Source organism: Erinaceus europaeus, chromosome 16 (genome assembly GCF_950295315.1).
Source record: "Erinaceus europaeus chromosome 16, mEriEur2.1, whole genome shotgun sequence".
NCBI classification, from domain to species: domain Eukaryota; kingdom Metazoa; phylum Chordata; class Mammalia; order Eulipotyphla; family Erinaceidae; genus Erinaceus; species Erinaceus europaeus.
The window spans coordinates 77,929,403-77,957,064 of NC_080177.1; the positions used below are offsets into that span (position 1 = coordinate 77,929,403).

The following is a 27,662-nucleotide window of genomic DNA, read 5'->3' on the forward strand; positions in this document are numbered from 1 at the left end:
CATAATGGAACCATGTCATGGTCCAAAGTTAAGAACAGTGTATTCAAATGTTTTTTTTATTTTTTTTTTAAAAAAAAAAGCTAAAAAAAATCTATTACCTCAAGCTTAGATATGTTTTTATAATGCCCCCTCACTCTTAACCTTTTAAATAAATACTTAGATGTGGGGATAACTTTAACTGTTTTATATGAAGAACTGCTTGTTAGGTTTTACGGTAGTTTTGCTCCCTGGTGAAGCTCTAATCTACAATAAAGCCCCAGTATGTCTCAAAGCACAGCATCCATATATTTTTAGACTTTGATGAGCAGAGGTAAGCAACATATAAGTGCATATACACACAAACAAGATATAAACATTTTACAAAAGAAAAAATACCCTTTGTAAAAAAAAAAAAAAAGATTTACTTTGTCTTTGAAATTTAGATGGAAATTTTGTAAACTCCTATGCTGAACTCATTGTATTTTAGCTTGCCAAGACTTTAAAATCTCCACATTTTATCAGTAGTTTTATAGGTTTTGTTTTGACAAAGGGGTTACCAGAGTCATATTAAAATCAAATAAAATTAAAATAAAGCTCTCCAGAATCAAAAGACCTGGCTTACTCCTGAACAATGAATTTAGGGGAAAGCCATTCAAAAAGAGAGCTGAAGCAGGTAGCCAGCCATGGGGGAAGCCTAGCCCATTAAAGACTGACTAGTCACAAGTAAACTGTGCTCTGCTAGATTAATAGCCTAATTACCCCAGACACCAGGGTTGGCACAGGACTTTCTTTCCTTCGTGTTTCTACATCTTAATTAGAAAACATCTATAGGAGCTCTCCAAAGCACATTTAAAAAAGCATGATTGAGTGGGAGTAGATAGCATAATGGTTATGCAAGGAGACTTATGCCTGAGCCTCCAGTCCCAGGTTCAATTCCCTGCACCATCATAAGCAAGAGCTAATCAGTGCTCTGGTTTAAAAGAAAAAAAAAAGAAAGAAAGAAAGAAAGAAAGAAAGAAAGAAAGAAAGAAAGAAAGCAAAAAGGAAAAGTACAATTTTTAAGCATACATTCACACAAGCGCATTCATACAGAGACTTAGGAAGAATGGGCAGTTTGCTAATTTACACTCAAAAAAATTAAAATATGTGTTCATGAGGGCTGGCTTTCCTTATCTGATCAAGAGGGAAAAGGTAATAAACATGACAGGTATTCTTTGAATTAAAATCATTCACATTGGCTCCTATATAATACAGCTCAATATTAAGTGCAATTCTGCGAAAAGAATTGGGGAGTCATTTTAATATTTACAAGGAACAAATCAGCAGAACAAGATTATAGCAGATAGGCTGTGTACAGCTGTGGCTTATAAAACGTAGCAGTTACTTGTACCTGGTGAGTATAAAGAGAACCAAAGCAGGACTCAGATGACTTTACACCAAAGGAGTACATAGGGATCAAGAAATTAGAGGACAAAAAATTCACATTTTCTACAGTTAAAAAAAAAAAATTACAGATGTCACAATGTCTTTGAAGACAAAGGAAATTTAAAGTCTTCTGAAGGGTGGGAAAGAAGAAATCTGAAAAGGAACGTTATGTGTAGAAAGTTTTACTTCACAAGACCAATTTTCTTGGCTTCAGTTTCGTATATCAGTAATCTCCACATTTTGACAATAAAAACTTCTGCTTCTTCATCAAGTACCTAGAAAAGAGAAAAACAATAATGAATGCAATCTCAACATCTTCCAAAAATAGTGATTGGTATAATCCCACTCCAGGTGTAACAGTCCCCAATAAAGTGCCCAAACGTAGATATACTCCAGGTTCCCTGAGATAGAGCATATGTTCACACGTGCACATAAACTAGGGAAAAATATATACTCAAAAGCAGAAGTACACAAAAGCCTGCAGGGAATACCCCCAACACTTCATAGAACTACCTATGAGCATTAACTATTAATTCAGGGTAGGGATAGTGATCAAACACGGGGTCTGCACTCTACCAGTGAAGCAACGCCTTGACCCAATTTAACTTACTTATAAGCAGAGTAACACTCCAGTATAAATGGAGTTCTACCGTCTCTATCTTTGGTGCTCTCCTGTGGAGCTGGGAATCAAACCCAAGTCTTCAGGCATGGAAGGCATGTAAAACTATCTGTGGTCCACCAAAGTTTCATTTACTTTTTTTTTTTAGGATTTTTTTTAAAGAAAACATTTGTTTACTTATTTATTCCCCTTTGTTGTCTTTGTTGTTTTACTGTTGTCGTCGCCGATGGATAGGAAAGAGAGAAATGGAGAGAGGAGGAGAAGACAGAGGGGGGAGAGAAAGATAGACACCTGCAGACCTGCTTCACCGCCTGTGAAGTGACTCCTCTGCAGGTGGGGAGCCGGGGGCTCAAACCAGGACCCTTATGCTGGTCCATGTGCTTTGCGCCACGTGGGCTTAACCTGCTGCGCTACCACCCAACTCCCTTCATTAACTTTTAATAAAAGGTCTTCAAATAGATCTGGATCTCATGAGTACTGGATAGAGTAGTACATGCAAATAGTAATAATAAAAAAAAACTCAGCAACCTTCCTCTGTCTACCATATACTGACACTATAGTATTTTCCTTATTAACTTTATTCTAACTTTTAATTCTACAGATGCTACTTATTTAAGGCTAGGAAAATCTCCTAAGCAAATAAAATACATAATTAACCAGAAACAGATGCACAACTACATAACTAAATACAGAATAGCTCTCCTCAACAAAACAACCTTCTAATCTCATCACATCTTATTATCTATGGGACAGTAAATTAAATATTAAAGAACATATATAAAGCATTCAATACATTAACTAAAACACAGCAGACCAAACAGTAAACATGAGGCATCTCCCCGAGTCAGTCAATCAAATTGTGTTCCTATTAGAGGTATCGTGGTCCCACTTAAAATTCCTGTCCTGACCTTCAGATATTTAGCTCTTTACCTCGGTAATTCACTTAGTCAAGACAGTCTTGACTAAGCTCCAAATTATCTCTTCAAGCTGTATGTAAATACTGCCACAACTCTGGTGAAGCAGTTTAAGATGATCTTAAGTGTATCAGAGCTCAGGTTAGCAGGAGCTCAGCTGGCTGGTTACCTGATTTGTGGTGCGCACAATCAAGGCTGAGTCTGGCCCCCCGAGTGTGGACTAGAGAAAGTTCTGGTGCTGTGGAACCTTCCCATGACTCTCCCTGTCGCTGAAAAATGTGGTTCAGGGCTCAAACCTGAATTCCTTGTATGCAATAATGAGGTACTGCTTCAGCAATGAACATCTACCTTTAAATATAAAGTGGGGTCAAATAAAGTTTCTTTGCCTTAGAGCTCTCCATTTAGGCAGGAAATAACAATGCTCCTCCCAGCATCTTCAAAGCTCAAAATACAAATTCACTAGTCACCTGTCCTCTTAAAATTTGAGCTTAATGTTTATTTTCCCTGAGTCAACTTCCCACTGATGCCTTTCCATTCTGTCCCCTACAACCTTATCCTTTAGACTAACCACCCTTTAAAAAATGTCTTCTGATCTTAACCTTTGTGAAAAAGTGTTACACTCTCACTAATGAACACTCACTCTGTCAGCTGTTTGCTGTATTTCTCTCCAAAACCCATGCCAACATGGAGAAATTTCAAAGTACATGCACATGACCCACTAGTATCCTTTGCTTAAGTAGCACTTTCCAAGGTCAAAATCTATTTTGTACCTTGGCAATCATCTGGACAATTGTGCTTTATGTATTCTTCTAGATTCTCTCTCTGAATATAGTCTCTTTTTCCATTTCCCAATACTCCTGGCAAAAATTCATTGGAGCCATCATTCCCATACACATTCAAGTGAGCTGACTTGTTATTTTCTTCTCTTCAACCACTTGCCTCACTTTACCATGTATAAAGGCATGCAATTACTCTAACATCCAAATAAAATACAACTTTCTTTTTTTTTATTTATTTTTTAAACTGGGCTGGGAAGACAGCATAATGGTTATGCAAAAGCCTTTCAAGCCTGAGGCTCTGAGGTCCTGGGTTCATCCCCCCACCAGCACCCGCAGCATCACCATAAGCCAGAACTGAGCAGTGCTCCGGTCTCTTTCTCTCTAGGTATCTTTCCTTCTGAGTCTACTCTTTCTCATTCAATTAAAATATATACATTTTTTGGCTTTATTTTGATAGAACAGAGAGAAATTGAGATGGGTGGGAAGATAGAGAGGGAAAGAACAGAGAGACACCTGCAGCACTGCTTTACCACTTGTGAAGCTTTTGCTCTGCCGGTGAGGATCAGGGGCATGAAACTGTGTGCTTGTGCATGGTTATACATGTACTTAACCAGGTGCTCCACCACCTGGCCCTAAAATAAAGCTTTCAATAAGATGTACTGTTTACTGTTCTATCAGAAAACTGTCCAAGTAAAGTTACATATGAAATCTTCAAGTCTTGGTGTAGATGAGTAATTCCTAAGTGTTCTTATTATCAGAAGCTATATGTCATCCACCCCCGCTACCTACTTCTCTCTCTCTCTCTCTTTCTTATCCCCCTTATAGCACACAAGCTATGGTATCAACAATGGTCTTCTGGCTAGTAATGTAAGGGCTGCTGTTCCAGGTTGACTTGGGTTTTTAGCACACTGCTCTTCCCATTCAGCACTGGGTTTTCTAAGTATATGAACAAATTGCAGATTTAGTTGTATACACAAACACCAAAGGTAGCAGGAGACTGATAAAAAGGGAAAAATCTAATTTAGTTTTGTATACCTTGCTATGAGAACCTTTGTTTTTCCCCAAATGCATATTCAAATATTAACTCAGATATATAGATTCTGGAACTGGTAGAAAACCAAGGACTAAGAAATAAGTATGTTCATATTGATCCTAATTATAATCAACAGCTGTAGCCAGGTGGTGTCAAACCTGGTTAAGCGATCACATTACAGTGAGCCATGGTCTAGTTTCAAGCCCCAGGTCCCTATCTGCAGAGAGAAAGCATCACAAGTGGTGACATAGCACTGCAGGTGCCTCTCTAGCTCCTCCTTAACCCCTCAATTTCTGTCTCTCATAAAAAAAACCAAAAAAACCCAACAGTGATAGGAGTCTGGAGGTAGCACAGCAAGGTAAGCACGCATGGCGTGAAGCCACAGTGCAAGGATCGGTTGACCGATGTAAGGATCCCTGTTTGAGCCCCCGGCTCCCCACCTGCAGGGGAGTCACTTCACAGGCAGTGAAGCAGGTCTGCAGGTGTCTGTCTTTTTCTCTTCCCCTCTGTCTTTCCTTCCTCTCTCCATTTCTGTGTCCTATCCAACAATGATGACATCAATAACAGCAACAACTACAATAATAAAAAAACAAGGGCAACAAAAGGGAAAATAAATAAATACAAAACAAAAACAAAAACAATGGTCACTTACCATGGCAACATCATCTAATATGCTCTGAGGTGAACTATGAGCCATAACCTAAGAGAGACAGATACATAATTGTTACTATGAAAACAGAAGATTAACAATGCAGTCAGAAAAATTAATTCCCACACTCTCAAAGTCATACAGAAATTTTTTGTGTGTGTGTGTGGCTTAAGAATCTTTCCATAAAATTATGTAATTCCTAAAATCCTGCTACCTTTAATGAAATTTTCACCATAACTCAGAACCTAAATTTCTGGTCTTTAACTCAAATCCAGATATTCACCTTAAAGTACAGTATTTGCAAGTAGAAAGTGCTACCTAAACTTGCTATTACTAATATTAGAAAAAAAGAGGCATAAGATAGAAAATAGCATCTCCTTAAAAGGTTGTTATAGGGAGCCGGGCAGTAGCACAGCAGGTTCAGTGCAGGTGGTGCAAAGTGCAAGGACCAGCGTAAGGATCTGCTATAGGGAGGTCGCTTCGCAGGCAAGTGTCTTTCTCTCCCCGCCCCGTTCTTCCCCTCCTCTCTCCATTTTGATCTGTCCTAACCAACAATGACATCAATAGCAACAATAAAAAAACAAGGGCAACAAAAAAATGGGAATTAAAAAAAAAAAAAGGTTGGGAGTTGGGCTGTAGCGCAAGGGGGGTTAAGCGCACATAGCACAAAGCACAGGGACCGGCTTAAGGACCCTGGTTCGAGACCCCGGCTCCCCACCTGCAGGGGAGTTGCTTCACAGACAGTGAAGCAGGTTTGCAGGTGTCTCTCTTTCTTTCCCTGTCTTCTCCTCCTCTCTCCATTTCTCTCTGTCCTATCTAACAATGAAGACATCAATAACAACAATAATAACTACAACAACAATAAAAAAAATAACAAGGGCGGGAGTTGGGCGGTAGTGCAGGGGTTAAGCGCACGTGGCGCAAAGAACAAGGACTGGTTAAGGATCCCAGTTTGAGCCCCCGGCTCCCCACCTGCAGGAGAGTCACTTCACAGGTGGTGGGTGAAGCAGGTCTGCAGGTGTCTTATCTTTCTCTGCCCCTCTCCGTCTTCCCCTCCTCTCTCCATTTCTCTGTTCTATGCAACAGTAACATCAATAACAACAACAATAACTACAACAACAATGAAAAACAACAAGGGCAACAAAAGGGAAAATAAATAAATATTTAAAAAATAAAAAAAAAAACAATAACAAGGGCAACAAAAATAAAATAAATACATAAATTTAATTTTTTTTTTTTTTTTTTTTTAACCAGAGCACTGCTCAGCTCTGGTTTATGGTGGTGCAGGGGATTGAACCTGGGACTTCGGAGTCTCAGGCATGAGAGTCTATTTGCATAACCACTATGCTATCTACCCCTGCCCAAAAATTTTTTTAAAAATGTTGTCATAGTATCCCAATCCGAAAACGACGGAAGGATATAGTATACTTTAATGGCTACTAAAAAACACAAGTTGTATAGGTTTGTTCTCTTTATTATTATCCATGGTTAATATATAGTGTTTCCTCAAACCACAAGTTCATCATATACAAAGATTTTGATAATTTTGTGCTAAGATTGTTGATTAAAGAAATCAAGTTATGTAATGCGAACAAATTTAGCACTGCAAAAGTTTTTATTTAGAAGGCGTCTAGTATTTAAACTACGAACAAATATTGGGGATAGAGGAAGCAAAATACTAACCTTGGAACACACAAAGTCAACTAGTGTAGCTTCTTCTTCACCTATGTACTCGATGATTTTTTTATTGATCCATGGTCTAATTCGTCTTTCCATCAGTATCTGCAAAAGCAAGTATGGTCACTAAACAGTATCCGTAAGAACCTGTACCATACGGTGTCCTGACCACTAAAATACAGTAATTCCAGGGCCATTCACAAGTTGAACTATGAGAAGTATGCATGAAAAATGTCATTTCTGAAGACTTCAAGACTCACCAAGAATGTCCCCAACTGGCTAACAGATTTCATGGTCATTACACTTTGCCCAATGCCAAGTCACATTACCATCCATGGCTGTCATTAACACAGTCAACTGAAGGCCAGCAGGACAGTTCACCTGGGAGTTCTGCCATGCATGTGACCCAGGGTCAAACTCGTTTTATCTACCTGATAAAAATTAGCTAGAGTGGTGAAAACCCAGTGATGATTCCACCCCACCCAGTCCCCCACCATAGAAATCTCTGAGTATGTATGCCATATTCAAACCCACAACCAATGCCAGGGAAAGAGTTCACAAGAGCACAGGCCTGAACACCTAAGACATGATTCGATCCCTGCCACAAGTTCCTGGAGTGGTGTTTTGGCTTTTCTGTCTTGTGAATTTACTGCGTATGAGTTAAATACTGTTTTAAAAGTCACAAAATACAACATGCTACTCACAGAATCTACAATAGACCAATCCAAAGGATAAGCAAAGAGCTCAGGTTTGGCTGTGGGAATCTTTTCAATGAGACTCTTGATGTGTTTGCGCTTCTCTTCAGTATTCACAGCGCCTTTGGCAGCATTCTTATCATCTTCACCATAATCCAAGGGAACCAGTTTCCTTTTTCTAGGTACATCATCACTATCTTCATCCTCGAATTTGTTGAAGACACTATCTACAGGGAGCTTCTTTCGCTTCACAGAATTAGGCTGACCAGGACTATTGGAAGCACCTATAGTGAAAACACTGTGTCAGCATGAAGACTTGGCTTTCAGTTGACAACCCACCGGCCCTGAAGAACAATGCAAAATACACTCACAAGTCTCAAAGAAAGATGCCCAACTGTAAAAAATTACTCACTACTCACAAGTGCTAGAAAATTTAACTTTCACTTCTTCTCAGAACTTGAGGCAGCTGCAGATATAGGAGCACTAGCAGAACTATGAAAACAACCGAGAGCTAGAAAGGCATTTAAAAAATATTTTTCTATCTACCTACCAAGTGACACATATCTATTTTCTCCTTAAGCAAAACTTTAGGTATTTGCAGGGGGAAAAGAAGAAGGAATAAGGAGCGGAAGGAGTGCGAACATACCCAGTTTAAGACTCAGTCCTATTTTTGGCCTATGCTCCTCGGGTTGCTGTTGGTCGGGGGAATTTTCATGAGGAATGATGATTCCACAGGGAGACTCGTCCCCGGGCGTGTTGGGGGTTGCGTTGCCACTCGCAGAGGAGACTGATGGGGCAGAGCTGATGGGTCTCAGAGTTGGCTTGAGACAAGGCTTCTGTTCAGGTTCTTCTTCCTCTTCCACAGGTTCTTCTCGTTTCTCCTCTTTTTCTTGCTTTTCCTCTTCCTCTTCTTCCTCTGATTCTGGTTCTTGTTTTATTTGTGGCTGTCTGCGCCTCTCAGCCTCCTGTTCCATCTAAAAGCAAAAATTTAAAAAACTTAAGACTACAACTACACTCACATTGGTTTTGTTTGTTTTCCATTATTCATGTTATCTCAATATTTTCTTCTCTAGCGAGGAATGATAGAATATGCCCGTCTTTTGGGAGTTGGGTGGTAGTGCAGCAGGTTAAGCGCACATAGCACAAAGCACAAGGACTGGCTTAGGGTCCTGGTTCGAGCCCCCGGCTCCCCACCTGACATGGAGTCGCTTCACAGGCGGTGAAGCAGGTCTGCAGGTGTCTTTCTCTCCCCCTCTCTGTCTTCCTTTCCTCTCTTTATTTCTCTCTATCCTATCTAATAACAATGACATCAATAACAACAACAACTACAACAATAAAACAAGGGCAACAAAATAATATTAAAAAGATAAAAAAATCCATTACATGTCCATTTATCAGAAATATCAATAATATTAAACATAATTTTAAATAGTATCAAATATATGAGATATCTAGCAATTAATATAACACAGAAGGTAAAAAAATGTTTTCATTTTTCCTCAAGAAAGAGAAAAAAATTAGAGTATAATATAATATTAGAGAAGTCCTAAATGGATGAAGAGATATTAAACATTTATATATTATCAGATTCTTCATTATATACTTGTCAACATCCAGGTGGATGTTCAGTTCATGGGGGTGGGAGGATGGGAAGGAACATGGTCTTTTGGTGTTGGGAATGGTGTTTATGTACACTCCTATTAAGTTGTAGTCATATAAATCACTAATTAGTATAAGTAAAAAAAAAAGTAAAAAGATTGGGAGTCGGGCTGTAGCGCAGCGGGTTAAGCACAGGTGGCGCAATGCACAAGGACCGGCATAAGGATCCCGGTTCAAACCCCGGCTCCCCACCTGCAGGGGAGTCGCTTCACAGGCGATGAAGCAGGTCTGCAGGTGTCTGTCTTTCTCTCCTCCTCTGTCTTCCCCTCCTCTCTCCATTTCTCTCTGTCCTATCCAACAACGACAACAACAATAATAACTACAACAATAAAACAAGGGCAACAAAAGGGAATAAATAAAATAAATATTAAAAAAAAAAAAGTAAAAAGATTAACACTACCAACCTCTAATGGCAAAATAAAAAGCATAACACACATTTCCCTGACTGCATCATCACGGGCTTGCTGACAACGCCATTATCATGCTCAACTATTGCTGCAGACATTAGCTCTCACCCTCTGGAGCTCTGCATCTGGATCTGGGTGTCCTTCTGCCAGAAGGCGCTGTCTGATTTCCTCTAGTTCTTCCTTCTCTCTTTTCCTGTCCCGTTCATCTGCTTCCATTTCTTTTTCCCGATCACGCAGCCTTTTCTGAAGAGCACTACCTCTGTAAAAAAAAGAATAAATCATGAAAGCCTTAATTCATACTCCTATTATCCACTGTAAATGTTTTCAGAAGCAGCTGATTACTAAAAGCTGCATGCTAAGTGGTCCGGGAGGTGGCAAGGTGGCTAAGGCACTAGAATTCTCAAGCATGAGGTCCTGAGTTCAATCCCCGGCAGTACATGTACCAGAGTCATGTCTGGTTCTTTAGTTCTCTCTCCTATCTTTCTCATTAATAAATAAATAAAAATCTAAAAAAAAAAAAAAAAAATCCTACCTACTAACAGTCTGAAGATTCTCTTAATGTTTTGTAACAGAGAACACCCAAGACAGCTAGTATGTCTTCTATATGCTTACGTTTAACAAGTGACCATAATTTTTTCCCTTTTGTTTGCCCTTTTGTTGTTATTATTGTTATTGCCATCGTTGTTGGATAGAACAGAGAGAAATGGAGAGGGATCGGGAAGACAGAGAGGGGGAGAGAAAGACAGACACCTGCAGACCTGCTTCACCGCCTGTGAAGCGACTCCCCTGCAGGTGGGGAGCTGGGATTTCGAACCGGGATATTGAGCCAGTCCTTGCACTTTGCTACACGTATGCTTACTCTGCTCTCGTAATCATAAATTCTAAAAAGAAAAATGTGGCTGTGGCCCAGGAGATGGTGCACTAGAGAAAGCATTGATTGGACTCGCAAGCAGGAGATCAAGTTCGATCCTGGCAGCACATGCACCAGAGGGATGTCCGGTCCTTTCTCTTATCTATGAATGAAGAAGTGGTCTAGGAGGGCAGGAGGACCGGGGCTGAGCACTGGACATGTAGGTATGAGGTCCTGAATTCAATGCCTGACATCACGTGCACCTCAGTGATGGTCTGCTTCTCCCTCCAACAATAAAACTGTCTTCAAAAAACATGTACTGGGGGCCGGGCGGTGGCGCAGCGGGTTAAGCGCACAGGGCACGAAGCACAAGGACCGGTGCAAGGATCCCGGTTCGAGCCCCCGGCTCCCCACTTGCAGGGGTTCGCTTCACAGGTGGTGAAACACGTTTGCAGGTGTCTTTCTCTCCCCGTCTTCCCCTCCTCTTTCCATCTCTCTGTCCTTTCCAACAACGATGACATCAATAACAACAATAATTAACTACAACAATAAAGGGCAACAAAAAAGGGAATAAATAATAATTAAAAAACATGCACTCACTTCTCCCTACATCGCACCGCTTTTTAGATAGGAAACAGAAGCTACAGCGGGTGACAGAAAGGACAGACGCAACACATAAGTTCCACTTTGCGGGGTGCTGCCGCAGGAGGCGCCAGGAGAAAAGAAGAGTCACAGCTACCAGGAAGCCGAAGCATGAGCCATAGCGCAAAGCTCCTTTACCTGTAATATTTGGGGTCATCTCTGTCATCGTCATAATCCTCTAAGAACTCCTTTAGTCTTTTGGCTTCCTTTGCCTTTGAGGAAATAAAAAAAAAAAAAATTACAAAACAAGAATAACTCATTTAGATGCTAACAGTTTTTCCTTATGAAATTTCCTCTATGAATATTAAGTAATTGTTCTCTCACAAAACGTGAGCAAATTAAGAATCTTGATTTTTATTTATTTTTAAGAAAGACATAGTGGCTGTGAAAGCTGTGGTACATATGCACCGTGGACTACTACTCAGCTATTAAGCGTCATCTCCACATGTTGGGTGTAGAATGATGGATGTAGAACGGGATGTGGGATCAGCCAGAAAAAGAAGGATGAATATGGAATGTTCTCACTCATAGACAGACGCTGAGAAAAACAGAAGGGGAAACACAAAGCAGAACGTAGAAGCTCACATTATTTTAAATCTAAAACGACTAGGTAACAGCAAGAATCTGCTTTTCGTCTGTAAAGTCACCGTAACCTAGAATATTACCATTTCTCTTCTTCTCTCTTCCTCTCTTTCAGCTTCTTTCTCATATTCCCGGGTTTTCTTCCTTTCTCTGATTTCCCAATTCTTAAGGCGCTAAAAAAAAAAACAAAAACACACACAAATCACAAAAAAAGTATATAAAGTCCTCCACAATATCTGACTCGGCTACAAGCACCCGACGATGAAGGTAGAAGCATTTTCCCAATTTACCTCTTGGTAAGCAGCTTCTTTTTCTCGCAGTTTTCTTTCAAGTTTTCGTCGTTCATATGCATCTTCTTCATCTTCTTCTCGGTCTCGTTTCTTGTCTTTCTCCCGCTCCCGCTCCCGCTCCCTTTCTCTCTCTCGTTCTCGTTCTCGTTCACGTTCACGTTCACGCTCTCGTTCTCTTTCGCGTTCACGTTCACGATCTCTACTTTTTTCTCTACAAAAAAAAAATAATAAATAATAATCTGTCGTTTTCCTTCCTTTCCATCGAAAGTCAGTGGAGGGGGCAAATTATTATACTAACTCTCTCTCTCTCTCTCTCTCTCTCTCTCTCACACACACACACACACACACACACACAGATAGAATATCATTCCACTATTAAATTTGTAACTGCATTCTAAATTTTATATAATAATGCTTATTGGTATACCCAAAAACCAGATACAATAAATTCAAAGATCTAATTACAAACAGTAAAAGATAATTAACTAGTGCAAGGAGTGAAAGTATCGAGAAGAGACTCAGGTTATCTCTCATAGATAAATAAGAATTATGTTAGTAATGGAATACTTTACATTAATGAACAAATATTTACTTCAGGGTAATAAAACCAAATTGGAAGATACCATGGGTCTGACAGAACACAACTGTTTTTTTTTAAAATTTTTTTATTTATAAAAAGGAAACTGACTAAACCATAGGAAAAGAGGGTTGCAATTCCACACAATCCCCACCACTAGAACTCCGTATCCCATACCATCCTGCTAACTTTCCTATTCTTTAACCCTCTGGGAGTACGGACACAAGGTCATTGTCGGGGTGCAGAAGGTTGAAGGTCTGGCTTCTGTAATTGCTTCAATGCTGAACATGGGCATTGGCAGGTCGATCCATATTCTCAGCCTGTCTCTCTCTTTCCCTAGTGGAAAACTGTGTTTCTATGAAACACTACTCTAAATCTAGTACAAAGACGTCAATTTAATTCATGTCAAAATCTTATGATTGGGAGTTGGGCGGTAGCGCAGTGGGTTAAGCACAAGTGGCACGAAGCTCAAGGACTGACATAAGGATCCCAGTTCGAGAACCCGGATCCCAACCTCCAAGGAAGTCGCATCAAAATCAATGAAGCAGGTCTGAAGGTGTCTGTCTTTCTCTCACCCTTTCTGTCTTCCCTTCCTCTCTCCAATTCTCTCTGTCCTATCGATCATCATCATCATTAACGACAACAATAATAACTACAACAAGGGCAACAAAAGGGTACAAATAAATATTTAAAATTTTGAAAAAAAATATAATTATTCAAAAGCAGTATTATTTTTTAACTTGGGGGGGTTACTGAGACTTGAATACCAATTAAAGATTAAGATCAAGCAGCCAGTGGACAGACTTGATGCTTATGTTTCTGCACCTATAATCAGATGGGAAATTTGCGAACACTCAAAACTTCCTCATAAAAGAAAAGTGAGGGAGTCTGGCGGTAGCGCAGTGGGTTAAGCACACGTGGTGCAAGGCGCAAGGACTGGCCTAAGGATCACGGTTCAAGCCCCCGGCTCCCCACCTGCAGGGGAGTCACTTCACAGGCAGTGAAGGTCTGCAGGTGTCTTTTTCTCTTTCTCTCTGTCTTCCCCTCCTCTATCCATTTCTCTCTGTATCCAACAATGACAATAACAATAATAACTACAACAATAAAAAGTAACAAGGAAAAAAAAAAGTAACAAGGGCAACAAAAGGGAAAATTAATAATGAAAAAAAATTATTTAAAAAAAAAAGTGACCTGGGACCAGATGGTGGTGCACCTGGTTAAGCGCACACACTACAGTGTGCAAGGATCCAGGTTCAAGCTCCTGGGCCCCACCTGCAGGGGGAAGACTTCATGAGTGGTAAAGCAGGGCTATAGGTTGTCTCTCTCCCTCTCTATCTCCCTCTTCCCTCTCAATTTCTGTCTCTATCCAATGATAAATAAAATATGGAAAAAAAAAAAAAAGAAAAAAAAAGTGACCTTCAGGGCTGGACCTTAATGCACTACGAATCAACTTACTGCTCCTCAAGTCCAGTTTTCCCATTTTGTTGCCTTTGTTAGTGCTGGATAAGACAGAGAGAAATGAAGACAGAGAGGGAAGACAGAGAGGGGTGGAGAAAGACAGACACCTGCAGACCTGCTTTACTGCTTGTGAAGTGAACCCACTACAGGTAGGGAGCCAGAGCTCAAACGTGGATCCTTTCGTGGGTCCTTGCGCTTTGTTCCACCTGCGCTTAAGCTGCTACGCTACTGACAGCCCACAATTGACAACTTTTAGTTAGGAAAACATGGTGAGGGGTTGTAGAAGACAACATAATGGTTGTTCAAACAACTTCCACGCTTGAGGCTCTGAGGTTCCAGGTTTAATCCCCAGCACTATCATAAGCCAGAGCTGAGCAGTGCTCTAATGTAAAAATAAATAAATAACTACCAGTAGCCATAAAGACAAATTAAAATCTGAGAGGATAACACAACCTCAATGAGACTGTGAATAGAGAAATATGTGTACCAACCCAAGGAAACCACATCTGCCTATAACACTAGGTGGGCAGTTGGTTAGGTTTTTTGGTTCTGTCAAGACTAATTTCAGACAGAAACTAAGTGTACATTGACAATAATTACTGTAATGATTACTGTAGTCAGTGTTTTCCATATGTACCGGACTGGAAATCATGAGGTGCCATCAATTTAATGTGAATTGTCCCACTGAATAAACATGCATAAAAACAAAAAACAAACAAGCAAACAAAATCGGTAACTTTTGTAAAGCCTTGCTTACCTTGATCGACTACGATCCTTATTCCGATCTGAACTCCTTTCTCGATCTCGGTCCCGGTCTCTCTCACGATCGCGATCCCGATCTCTTTCTTTCGTCCGGTCACGATCCCTATCCCGTTCTCGTTCCCGCTCCCGTTCCTTCTCCTTTTCTCGTTCACGTTCTCTTTCCCTTTCTCGTTCCCGTTCTCGCCTTTCTCGTTCCCTTTCACGCTCCCTCTCTCTTTCTCTCCGTTCTTTCTCAATTTCCTGTCTTTCTTTTTCTTTTTTTCCTTTCTCTTCTTCCAGTTTCTAGAAACCAATAAAAGTACTTTTAGAGTTAACTCAATAGCTCCAACATTCAGACAGAATTTTCCCTGTGTTCCCAATATAAAGAACAAAATAAACAAGCAAACAACACTCGTATTTTAAACATTAAGTAATTATGATCTTGACAATTTAAACCGGAATAATCACAAAACTGAACATATTCCATGCAAAACCATACACTGTACACAGACCATAAACCTCTAATCCTGGATGTTGGGAAAGTGAGTCATGTGTGGCCGCCCACTTAAAATGATCATGTAGTAATGACAAAAGTCCTTGAAGAATGCATTTTATGGTAATTTCTAGAAATACCTTCAAGTTCACGATAATTCATTTGATTCTGTTATGAATCTCTGTAAATCTGTGAAATCAGACACTGATATAAATCATAATCCCAGACTTCCAAGTATCTTAAGGTGTTCTAGCTGAGGTTTTCACAGGGAAAATCAGAGAACTGGGTTGTTATAAAGCAACTAGGTAATCTCCCTGGTTTTAGCACTCTTTCAAAACACAAATTTCGAGGCTGAATTCAGTCAAGGTCTGTCGTATCATCTGCAGAAACATTTCACCCACAAATATAGGATGGACAACTCACCAAATATTTTAAATCTGAAAATCACTCACTTCCAACTGAGTTGTGCATCAGTGGTAATAGTTTAATTAAATTGAATTTTAAAAGCAAAATATTTACACCTATAATGCCTACATTATAAGAGAATAATTACATGAATTATAATAATGTATCAGCAGTGTCAAGTTCATCCTTGGGAAGGAATGGTTTTTGTATTAACTTACAGATGCTGAGCTAGGATAGGACATGGATCGCCAACACTGGATTAACCTTGCCTATAAGCTATGCTTCTGGGAGGAAGAGCAAGTACACGGTTCACAAATAGACCAAACAGCGAAGTCAGACCGAGTTCGCATCCTGCGAGACTACTAACGCACCATGTCTTCTACACAGACTCAGAAAAGTTAGCCGGAACAGGAAAAACAAAGCCAAACAATATACAAAACACACTTATCCCATTGGTTCCATGTTTAGTGGCATCAATATTCAATTAATCTAACAACAAAATGTGCATTTTGTTCTTTTCTCAGTCATGTAAAGCATTTGAAACAACTTTAAAAAACAATCTTACCTTTAATACTTTTTCTCTTGCTCATGGGTCATAGAACTGATAGGATTACAAAGAAAAGCTAATGCACGGGGAAAAAAACCCAGTATATTCAGTGGCTGTGCCAGTTTGTATCAAAGTAGAATACAGGCAAAGCCAATACTGAATATACTGAGTTACAAAGGGAAGAAAAAGAAACAGAAAAGGGAAAAAGAAAGAAATAGAAAGCTATTTCAAGGGGAAGATTCTAATTTCTGAAACAGTTCCAATGGAATAAAAAATTCTTTTCAAAAATGAGGCTAAACTACATAAAACTTACCTCTATATCATACACTTAAAAAAGAAATGTTTCTGAGATAATAGATACTTACAGGTTACTTTTAGCTGTTCCAATAATAATTTTTTGGAGAAATCTTCAACTATTTTAATCTTGCTTATCCACTGAACTATTTATCTCTACTAAATGTATAGTTCCATTTATGTAAACAACAATGTTTGTTAACTCAATTCAAAATTATGTTCTAAGTATAGGAATCAGAGAATCTGCTCCATACTATCTGCACTTCTAAAGATAAAAAATATGCAGTAAAAGGGCACATATATACACACATATATATGTATATTCTCAAAGACTGGCGAAAGGGGAAGGGAAATGAGTCTGAAAAATGAAGGTGAAATAATGAAAGGACAGGAAAATAATCTTAAATCTTACCTTATTCTCTCTTCAGACTCATCCGTGCTGTAAATGGACGCCCCCTGCCACGCTGATACCCTGACAGTCTTGTGGTTATTAAATAAACTCATTGCAAAACATGCAAAGGTTCACTGAGCTCATTTTTTATTATTACAGTCTGAAACATCCCCTTTTAGGTATACCACCCAATAATAACTAAAATGAGAAACCCTATTTTCTTTTTTGACTTTTATGCATTCTGAAAATTCTAAGCAAAATTGCTTCCCAACCATCGCCCATGAAATAAGTCTGATAATCAAGTATCTGACAGTTTAACAAACTATGAAGCAACTATCTTTTAAATTACATCTTAAAATGTAATTTTAAAGAGTCGGGTAGTAGAGCAGTGGGTTAAGTGCATGTGGTGTGAAGCACAAAGACCAGCATAAGTATCCCGGTTTGAGCCCCCGGCTCCACACCTGCAGGGGAGTCGCTTTACAGGTGGTAAAGCACATCTTTCTGCCCCCATCTCTGTCTTCCCCTCCTATCTCCAATTCTGTCTTATCTCACGATGACAACAACAACAATAAGTACAACAACAAAAAATAAGGAAAATAAACAAATACAAAAAAATTTTTTTTAAGTTTTCTCAAAATGTGCCGATGACAAGACAGAAATGTTAAGTAGCCAACAAGGGCAGCAAAAGGGAATAAATAAATAAATAAATATTTTTTTAAAAAGAAAGAAAGAAAAGAAATGGAAGTAGCCCCCCACCCCCGTACCATTTAAGAGAATGGGAACTTGAGTACTGGACTTAAGGAATGTACTGCTGTATGAGGACTTCACACAAATCACCTTTTTAATTTTCAAGTTTTATCTAGAACATTTCTCTACTTGAAAGATTTAATTTAAAAAAAAATTATTTATATTTATTTATTAGAAACAGCCAGAAATTGAGGGAAGAGTGGGACAGAGAGAAAGAAAGGCCCCTGCAGCACTGCTTCACCACTTGTGAAGCTTTCCTTCTACAGGTGGGGACCAGGAACTCGAACCTGGGTACTCGCATTGTAACGTGTGCGCAACCAGGTGCGCCACCACACGGCCCCCAGGTTTAATTCTTAATGAAGTACTGTGAATATTTCATGAGTGCAAAATTAAAGGACTTTCAGAAAGTAAATACTTAGCAGTGTTGACTTAATGTCACTATTAGTACTTATCTTGGGATTTTAACAGAAATTAAGGAAAAAAAAAAAGACTGAACACAACATTTTATGGAGTTAACAGGTCACTCAATCTTACGAGTAGAACCATTACCATCTTTTTCCTGACACCAAAACGCATCTCATGCAATGTTTCATGTTATCTTATACATATGTCACCATCAACAATAGCAAACATTTACTTATGCACTGTCACCGAGAGAAGCTTGCAATAGGAAAACTGCAGTAAGATTTATTACAGCAATACTCACTACCAAGCCAGTTACCCCTTTGCATATTTTTCCGAGGGGGCATCCATAAATATAATAAAAAACAGAAGCTCATACTTACATCCTATTCCTTGTTACTTTCCAAGCTGAGAGTTTCATCTTGCATTAGTCACCATATGATCTCTATCATAATGGTGGGGGTCAATGAATAGATTAGCTTTATGGGAATTTACAGTTCTTCCATGCATCTAAATTTTGGTAAGTCTGGTAACCACTGACCTATTTTTTAAAATCTCCCCCTCTCAATTCTAGACAAATATAAATCTTAAATTTTAATCTCAGCTTTAAAAAGTTTCCTAAGATTAAGTTCAATAACTGCCCACAAAAAAAAAAAAAAAAAAAAAAAAAAAACACGAGTGAATGTCATCCTGATTCCCCGTAAGAATCTGAGTTTACGTTGAAATCTTTAAGGAAAGAAAGAAAAAGGGGCTTCTAGCCACACTAAAGTGAGAGGACGCAGAGAAGTCTAGATGTGATATGTAAAGGACCACTTTATTATAGTCAGCTGACTTTTTGCTTTTTGCTGAATATCAAACCTACTGAGACCTACAACAGTCACTTAATTATATCCTGATATAAGGTTGGTGGGTGTGTGTGTGCATTCGCTTTAGATTCTGTAAAAAATCTAGATTGGTATCAAGTGAAAAGGCAAATATACTACCTTGTGTGTATCTCTGAATTTGCTGATCTCTCGGGATATCAGGTCTCTTTTGTCTTCTTCCATTTCAATAGCATTTATATCCTCCTAAGAGATAAGGGAGACAGGAAGAAAGGTAAAAGAGATGAGACTATATCCATTAGTACAAATAAATAAAAGCTAAAAGTCAGATAGTATCTACAGCTTTTAAAAATACAAGTCAACAGCAGAGCAGCAAATAAAAATCTGTGCTTTTACTACTAAAAACAAAAAAAAAAAAACAAGTAAATAGTCAATCTGGTATTTAGCAGTAAGTATTGTTCTTGAGAAAGCACAGAATGAACACAAACCTTAGTGATGAGTGGATAAGGGATCAGTGGGGCCACAGGAAATCTGCGGAAAATCTGTGGAAAATCCATCAAGTTAAAAACAAAACCAAAATGAAACCCAACAGCTCAACTCTGCAAAACAATCTTGTTAAAATCATAGACAATGTAAGATTTTTGTCACATTTTCTTGATTTCAAACTACTTGATACTAACAGGGGTGCTGGCTGACTTTCTAGAGTCTGTCTTCCATATCCTTTCCCTCTGCATTTCCTAAACCAAAAAGGTCTCATAACAAAGATTTTTTTTCCTTCTTTTTTTACCAGAGCACTGCTCAGCTCTGGCTTATGGTGGTGCGGGAGACTGGACCTGGGACTTCGAAGCCTCAGGACTGAGTCTCTAACTGGATAACATTATGCTATCTAACTCCACCCAGCAGACAAGAATTTTTTTCCACTTAATATTCAAGAAGCAGTAACAGTTCTATCAACAAAGTTACCCCACAGTACAATAGTGCAGGACCTCTTACACCCTGTTTTCCCAACCCCTATGAAACAAACATGTCTACTGAAGTGTCTCCCTTCTAGTACAATGCTGTATTAATCACCAGTACCTGAGTCACTCTGATAAATACCATAATCAATAATTAGCATTTGATTAGATATGTCTTTTTATAAGTATAAGAAAAGTAAGCTGAGCAGTAAAAATGTATTTTGTCTCCAAGAAAATTGAAGATGGCCTATATACGGCAGCAAAATTATAAATAATATAAACTGTAATGAACCCATGTTAAGTGTTAAATCCCTGTGTGTGGACTCATAGTATCTTTATAGGTACATGACAGATACAAAAAAAATGTGTTCTGTGTATCTGAGGAGTTGGGCAGTGGTGGTAAGGACCGGTGTAAGGATCCCAGTTCCAGCCCCCCCGGCTCTCCACTGAAAGTGGAGTCGCTTCACAGGCGGTGAAGCAGGTCTGCAGGTGTCTGTCTGTCCCTCCTCTCTCCATTTCTCTCTGTCCTATCTAACAAAGATGACATCAAAAACCACAACAATAATAAAAAATAAGGGCAACAAAAGGGAAAATAAATAAAATATCAAAAAATGAAAATTAAATATCAAAAAATTAAAATATCAAAAATTAAAATATCAAAAATTAAATTAAATATCAAAAAATCAAAATTTAAAACATCAAAAAATTAAAGTAAAAATTAAAGTAAATAAAATATCAAAATTAAAATAAATATCAAAAAATTAAAAATAAATTAAAAATTAAAATTAAAAAATTAAAATATCAAAAAATTAAATTAACTGAGAACACAGCATAATGGTTATATAAAAAGAGTCTCATGCTGTGGTCTGGGAGATAGCACAGGACACTCAAGCATGAAGTTCAAGTTCAATCCCCAGCAGCACATGTACCAGAGTGATGTCTGACACTCGCCCCCATCTTTTCATAAATAAATAAATAAATCTAAAGAGAGAGTTTCTCATGCCTGAGACTACCAAGGTCCAAGGTTTAATACCCCACACTGTCATGAGCCAGAGCAGAGAAGTTCTCTGAAAGAAGAAAAGAGGTAGAGAGAACACAAACCACATCATTTCATTCAATTTAGATTCCTGAATGTTCACTTAGCTCAGACTGACAAAGGAGTAACATTGGAGGAGTATTTTAATTTCATGTTCCTCCAGTTAAAAAATGAACAGCATTACACCCATAAAGAGGGCTGAAATGATTTATAAGAAAAGGCAGCTGGGGCCAGGTGGTGGCACACTAAGTGTGCACATTATAATGCACAAACAAGGTTCTAAGTTCAAGACCCTGGTCCCTACCTGCAGGGCTGCAGGTGTGTCTCTGTCTCAATCTCCTCCATCCCTTTCTATTTCTCTCTGTCTCTATTCAATAATAAATAAGTAATTTAAAAAAAAAAGGCATCATAAACTTAAAAAAAAAAAAGAAAATTCTCAGTGGACAACAGCTGGCAACAATATAATTAGGTAATAAAGCAGAAAGATTACTGTTTTCATAATACAAAAAAAGTTACTAGACATTATACTAATTGTAAAACCCATAATATAACATTAATTAAAATTAACAGCAACAAAAAACATCCACTAGAGGGGGCAAGGCGGTAGTGCATGGGTTGAGCGCACATGGTGCAAAGCACAAGGACCATTGTAAGGATCCCTTCCCTCTTGATTCTGGCTGTCCCTTTCCAATAAATAAGGATAAAAAATTTTTAAATGATCCCTTAGCAACAGTTTTCACTTCAATGTAAGAAGAATAAAGTCATGATTTCAATCGCTGGCAGCACATGCACCACAGTGACATCTGGTTCTTTCTCACTCTCCTCTTCTTCATGAATAAATAAATAAAATCTTAAAAAGGAAGAAAAAGAAAAATTATTTGGTAATGGTGTTGGAGAACATAATGGTTATGTAAAATGACTGTCATGCCTGAGGCCGCAAAGGTCCCAGGTTCAATCTTCAACATTATCATAAGCCAGACCTAGCAGAACTCTGCTCATCTCACTAAAATATCTTTTTAAATATTTATTTATTTCTACTTGTTGCACTAAAATATATTTTTTTTAAATGGTAAGGAGAAAATTCTTTTTAAAAAGAAAAAAAGGGGGTCGGGCAGTAGAGTACACGTGGCGTGAAGTGGAAGGGCCACTGTAAGGATCTCGGTTTGAGCCCCCGGCTCCCCACCTGCACGGGAGTCGCCTCACAGGTAGTGAAGCAGGTCTGCAGGTGTCTATCTTTCTCTCCCCCTGTTTTCCTCTTCTCTCACCATTTCTCCTTGTCCTATGCAACGATGACGACATCAATAACAATAATAATTACAACAATAAAACAAGGGCAACAAAAGGGAATAAATATTTGAAAAGAGAGAGAGAGAAAAGAAGTAATTTGCTACAGCACATTGAAGTCTGGCTTAATTTGATGCAAGTCATTCTGTTTACTCCTCAAAGAAGATAGTTTATGTGAGCTAAAAAGAGACACCATAAAACATGCAGAAATGATGCTGTCACAATTGAGAAACACATACGTCCTCTTTCTTTTCCTTCTTCTTTTTCCTAGGGTGAGAGTCAGATTCCTGTGAAGGGGCATTGAGTTCACTTGAGTATTCGCGTATTAGGACTTCAATAGCTGCCTTGATCATCTGATCTCTTCTCTTTGTTTCTTCATCCAGGGCTTCTTCGTCATCATTAGTGACAGTTTCTGGCCGGGCAGTCTTTAAAAAAATCATCATAATAATGAGAGGGCAGAAAACTGAAACAACAAAATAAATACCATACAAAAATTAATACTCTTGTTCTAAAAACAAGAGTCATTACACAAAAACAACCAGCCATGCTTTTTCTAAAACTTCTCCAAATGCCCTTCAAGGCAAAGTATGGTTTGAGTCTTCACAAAACTAAGCATTTGCTTTTACTTTTGTTTACTGTAATACTAGCACCTTATCTTCTTTTCCCATGATAACTAAAATTCTGCCCTGAAAAGCTACAGAAAGATTAAGTCACAAGATTAATATACCCACTCACTGGAAAAGCTTTAACAATGTCAGACTGTCTTGCTCAATACTAATAACTAATGTTTCTTGAAATAACTCACCGAAGCAGTGCATGATCACGAGAAAAACTATAATTAGTGTATGAAAATATACATGTAATTACTGTATGTACACTATGATAGCCACATCTTAAAATACAAGTATGTATAAAGTTGTGGAACAATTAAAGAAACAAACAAGCAACTGTATGTAATGAGATGCTAAAAACACCAGATGAGGTACATAACGAAGGATGACCTCTCCTGCCACACATATCATTTTAATTTCTGTAAAGATACAGCATCACTTACATCAATTATATGCTAAAACCACTAAAGAGAAATAATCTTGAAGGTGGGCATATAGCATAATGGTTATGCAGAGAGACTTTCATGCCTGAGGCTCTCAAGTCACAAGTTCGATCCCCCACACTGTTATAAGCCAGAGATGAGCACTGCTCTGGTCAAAAGAAAAGTAATAATCTCTTGGTCTCTCCTCTCCCGGATCAACTAGGAATACCAAAGGAGACCACCCGGACCGAAACAAGACAGGACTAGAATGACCACAGGAACCCAGTAAATCACCCGTGAGTACAAACACGTGTGGCTGGTGACAGCGAGGAGAGAGGGGCCTAAGAAGAGATTAAGTGACTGCTAACAGTTCAGCAGTTTATCAGTTGAGACACCACCTCCAGTCTGCTAAAACAGTATCAAAGCAGGGCAACAAAATAGATGAACTCCAGAAAACAGTAGAGGGCAGAGAGAATAGAATCTATGAGGCTGAAGACAGAATTAGCAAGATTGAGGATGAATTAGAGACAACTAAAAAAGAAGTAAGAGATCTCAAAAAGAGATTAAGAGATGCTGAAAACAACACAGAGTCCTATGGGATGACTTCAAAAGAAACAATATACGCATTATTGGCATACCAGAGGAAGAAAGAGAAGGAGAGGAAGAAAGCATTTTCCAGGCCATAGCAGCTGAAAACTTCTCTAGTCTAGACAACATCAAAGACATAAAAATTCAAGAAGCCCAGAGGGTCCCAAACAGAATTAACCCAGACCTAAAGACACCAAGACATGTCATACTTAGAATGGAAAGGAATAAGGATAAAGAAAGGATCCTGAAGGCTGCAAGAGAAAAACAAAGAGTCACCTACAAAGGAAAACCCATAAGATTAGCAGCAGACTTCTCCATACAAACACTACAGGCCAGAAGAGAATGGCAAGATATCTATCGAGTGCTCAATGAGAAAGGCTTTCAGCCAAGAATACTATATCCTGCTAGACTGTCATTCAGACTAGATGGAGGCATCAAAACCTTCTCAGACAAGCAACAGTTGAAGGAATCAACTATCACCAAGCCTGCCCTGAAAGAAGTTCTGAAAGGTCTCCTAAAAACAACCAGACCACCACAATAGGACACATATCAAAACACTCTAAAACTCTACAAGAATGGCGTTAAAATATCTTCAATCTTTGATATCAATAAATGTCAACGGCCTGAATTCACCTATTAAAAGACACAGAGTAGGAAGATGGATCAGAAAACACAACCCAACAATATGCTGTCTACAGGAAACCCACCTAACTCAACAAGACAAAAACAGACTTAAAGTGAAAGGATGGAAAACTATCATACAAGCCAATGGTCCACAAAAAAGGGGCAGGAGCAGCTATTCTCATATCTGACATGATAGACTTTAAAATAGATAAGATTAGGGGGTCGGGCGGTGGCGCAGTGGGTTAAGCGCATGTGGCGCAAAGTGCAGGGAACGGCGTAAGGATCCCGGTTCGAGCCCCCGGCTCCCCACCTGCAGGGGAGTCGCTTCACAGGCGGTGAAGCAGGTATGCAGGTGTCTCTCTCTCCCCTTCTCTGTCTTCCCCTCCTCTCTCCATTTATCTTTGACCTATCCAACAACGAATTGCGTCAACAAGGGCAATAATAATAACCACAACGAAGCTACAACAAGGGCAACAAAAGGGGGGAAAAAATGGCCTCCAGGAGCGGTGGATTCATGGTACAGGCACCGAGCCCAGCAATAACCCTGGAGGAGGGAAAAAAAAAATAGATAAGATTAAAAAAGATAGGAATGGACACTATTTAATGCTCAGAGGATGAGTCAATCAAGAGGACTTAACAATTATTAACATCTATGCACCCAATGAGAAGCCATCTAAATACATCAAACTTCTACTGAAAGAGCTACAGCAATATATTAACAGTAACACAATCATAGTAGGGGACTTCAACACCCCACTCTCAACTTGACAGATCATCCAGGCAGAAAATCAATAAAGATATAAGGGAGCTACATGAAGAGATAGATAAACTAGAACTGTTGGGCATTTTCAGAGTCATTCATCCCAAGAAACTGGAATACACATTTTACTCAAATCCATATGGGTCATTCTCAAGGATAGACCATATATTAGGCCACAAAGACAACATCAGCCAATTCAAGAGCATTGAAATCATCCCAAGCATCTTCTCAGACCACAGTGGAATTAAACTAACACTTAACAATCAACAAAAGATCAGTAACAGTCCCAAAATGTGGAAGCTCAACAGTACACTTCTTAACAACTTCTGGGTTAAAGAGGAAATAAAGGAGGAAATAAAAATGTTTCGAGACTTCAATGAAAATGAAGACACAAGCTATCAAAATATTTGGGACACAGCTAAAGCAGTCCTTTAGGGAAGTTCATAGCTATACAAGCACACATTAGGAAACAAGAAAAAGCACAAATAAACAGCCTGATTGCACATCTTAAAGACCTAGAAGAAGAACAACAAAGGAATCCTAAAGCAATCAGAAGGACAGAAATCACTAAAGTTAGGGCAGAAATAAATAACATTGAGAATAGGAAAACCATACAAAAGATCAATGAAAGTAAATGTTGGTTCTTCGAAAGAGTAAACAAAATTGACAAACCTCTAGCCAGACTCACAAAACAAAAAAGGGAAAAGACCCAAATAAATCGGATAGTAAATGAAAGAGGAGATATCACAACAGACACCGCAGAAATTCAACATATCATTCAAGGCTTCTATGAACAACTATATGCCACCAAGCTAGAGAACCTGGAAGAAATGAATGATTTCCTAGATACCTACCAACTTCCAAAACTAAGTAAAGAGAAAGTGGATAACATGAACAGGCCCATCACAGCTAATGAAATTGAAACAGTTATCAAAAATCTCCCCAAAAATACAAGTCCTGGACCAGATGGTTTTACAAATGAATTCTACAAAACCTTCAAAGAAGAACTAATACCTCTACTTTTAAAAGTCTTCCAGAAGATTGAAGACACTGGAATACTCCCTGCCAGCTTCTATGAAGCCAACATCACCCCGATACCAAAAGCAGACAGGGACACAACCAAAAAAGAAAACTACAGACCACTATCTCTGATGAACATAGATGCTAAAATTCTGAACAAAATTCTAGCCAACCGGTTACAGCAGTATATCAAAAAGATTGTTCATCATGACCAAGTGGGGTTTATCCCAGGCATGTAAAGTTGGTTTAATATACGTAAATCAATCAATGTGATCCACCACATCAACAAAAGCAAGACCAAAAACCACATGGTCATATCAATAGATGCAGAGAAAGCCTTTGACAAAATACAACATCCCTTTATCATCAAAACACTACAAAAAATGGGACTAGATGGCAAATTCCTGAAGATAGTGGAGTCTATATATAGCAAACCTACAGCCAATATCATACTCAATGGTGAAAAACTGGAAGCATTTCCACTCAGATCAGGTACTAGACAGGGCTGCCCACTATCACCATTACTATTCAACATAGTGTTGGAAGTTCTTGCCATAGCAATCAGGCAGGAGCAAGGAATTAAAGGGGTACAGATTGGAAGAGAAGAAGTCAAACTCTCCTTATTTGCAGATGACATGATAGTATACAAGGAAAATCCTAAGGAATCCAGCAAGAAGCTTTTGGAAATCATCAGGCAATACAGTAAGGTGTCAGGCTACAAAATTAACATTCAAAAGTCAGTGGCATTCCTCTATGCAAACACTAAGTTAGAAGAAATTGAAATCCAGAAATCAATTCCTTTTACTATAGCAACAATGTACATGTTATGCATGTACAAACTACTGTATTTACTGTTGAATGTAAAACATTAATTCCCCAATAAAGAAATAATTTAAATAAAAAAAAAGAAATAATCTCTTGGGGAGTTGGGCGGTAGCGCAGTGGGTTAAGCACACATGGCACAAAGCGCAAAGGTGCAAGGACCAGCTTAAGGATATCGATTCAAGCCCCCGGCTCCACACCTGCAGGGGAGTCATTTCACAGGCAGTGAAACAGGTCTGCAGGTGTCTATCTTTCTCCCCGTCTTCACCTCCTCTCCCCACTTCTCTCTGTCCTATCCAGCAATAACGACATCAATAACCGCAACAATGTTAAACAACAAGGGCAACAACAGGGAAAATAAAAATGATTTTTAAAAAAAAATTTTTAAAAAGGGAGTTGGGCGGTAGCACAGTGGGTTAAACGCAGGTGGCACAAAGCACAAGGATCCCAGTTCAAGCCCCCG

The 27,662-nt window shown here is 38.8% G+C and overlaps 1 protein-coding gene across 4 annotated transcripts in view; it reads right to left on the bottom strand.

The window, feature by feature from the left end:
- Nucleotides 1-1,250: 1,250 nt before the first annotated feature.
- The window catches only part of RBM25 (RNA binding motif protein 25), a 49,370-nt gene continuing 22,958 nt past the window's right edge, over nucleotides 1,251-27,662 (bottom strand). For all 4 annotated transcript variants that reach the window (XM_007521747.3, XM_060175505.1, XM_060175506.1 and 1 more), the window contains 13 exons: nucleotides 22,592-22,777; nucleotides 19,565-19,618; nucleotides 19,239-19,322; nucleotides 14,993-15,279; nucleotides 12,201-12,411; nucleotides 11,994-12,083; nucleotides 11,467-11,540; nucleotides 9,945-10,095; nucleotides 8,417-8,744; nucleotides 7,780-8,054; nucleotides 7,082-7,180; nucleotides 5,402-5,449; nucleotides 1,251-1,679 (listed from right to left, as the gene is read on the bottom strand). In XM_007521747.3, the coding sequence (XP_007521809.1) occupies nucleotides 1,587-1,679; nucleotides 5,402-5,449; nucleotides 7,082-7,180; nucleotides 7,780-8,054; nucleotides 8,417-8,744; nucleotides 9,945-10,095; nucleotides 11,467-11,540; nucleotides 11,994-12,083; nucleotides 12,201-12,411; nucleotides 14,993-15,279; nucleotides 19,239-19,322; nucleotides 19,565-19,618; nucleotides 22,592-22,777 (1,980 nt within the window). In that variant the 3' untranslated portion in view covers nucleotides 1,251-1,586. The remainder of the gene's footprint in view (nucleotides 1,680-5,401; nucleotides 5,450-7,081; nucleotides 7,181-7,779; nucleotides 8,055-8,416; nucleotides 8,745-9,944; nucleotides 10,096-11,466; nucleotides 11,541-11,993; nucleotides 12,084-12,200; nucleotides 12,412-14,992; nucleotides 15,280-19,238; nucleotides 19,323-19,564; nucleotides 19,619-22,591; nucleotides 22,778-27,662) is intronic.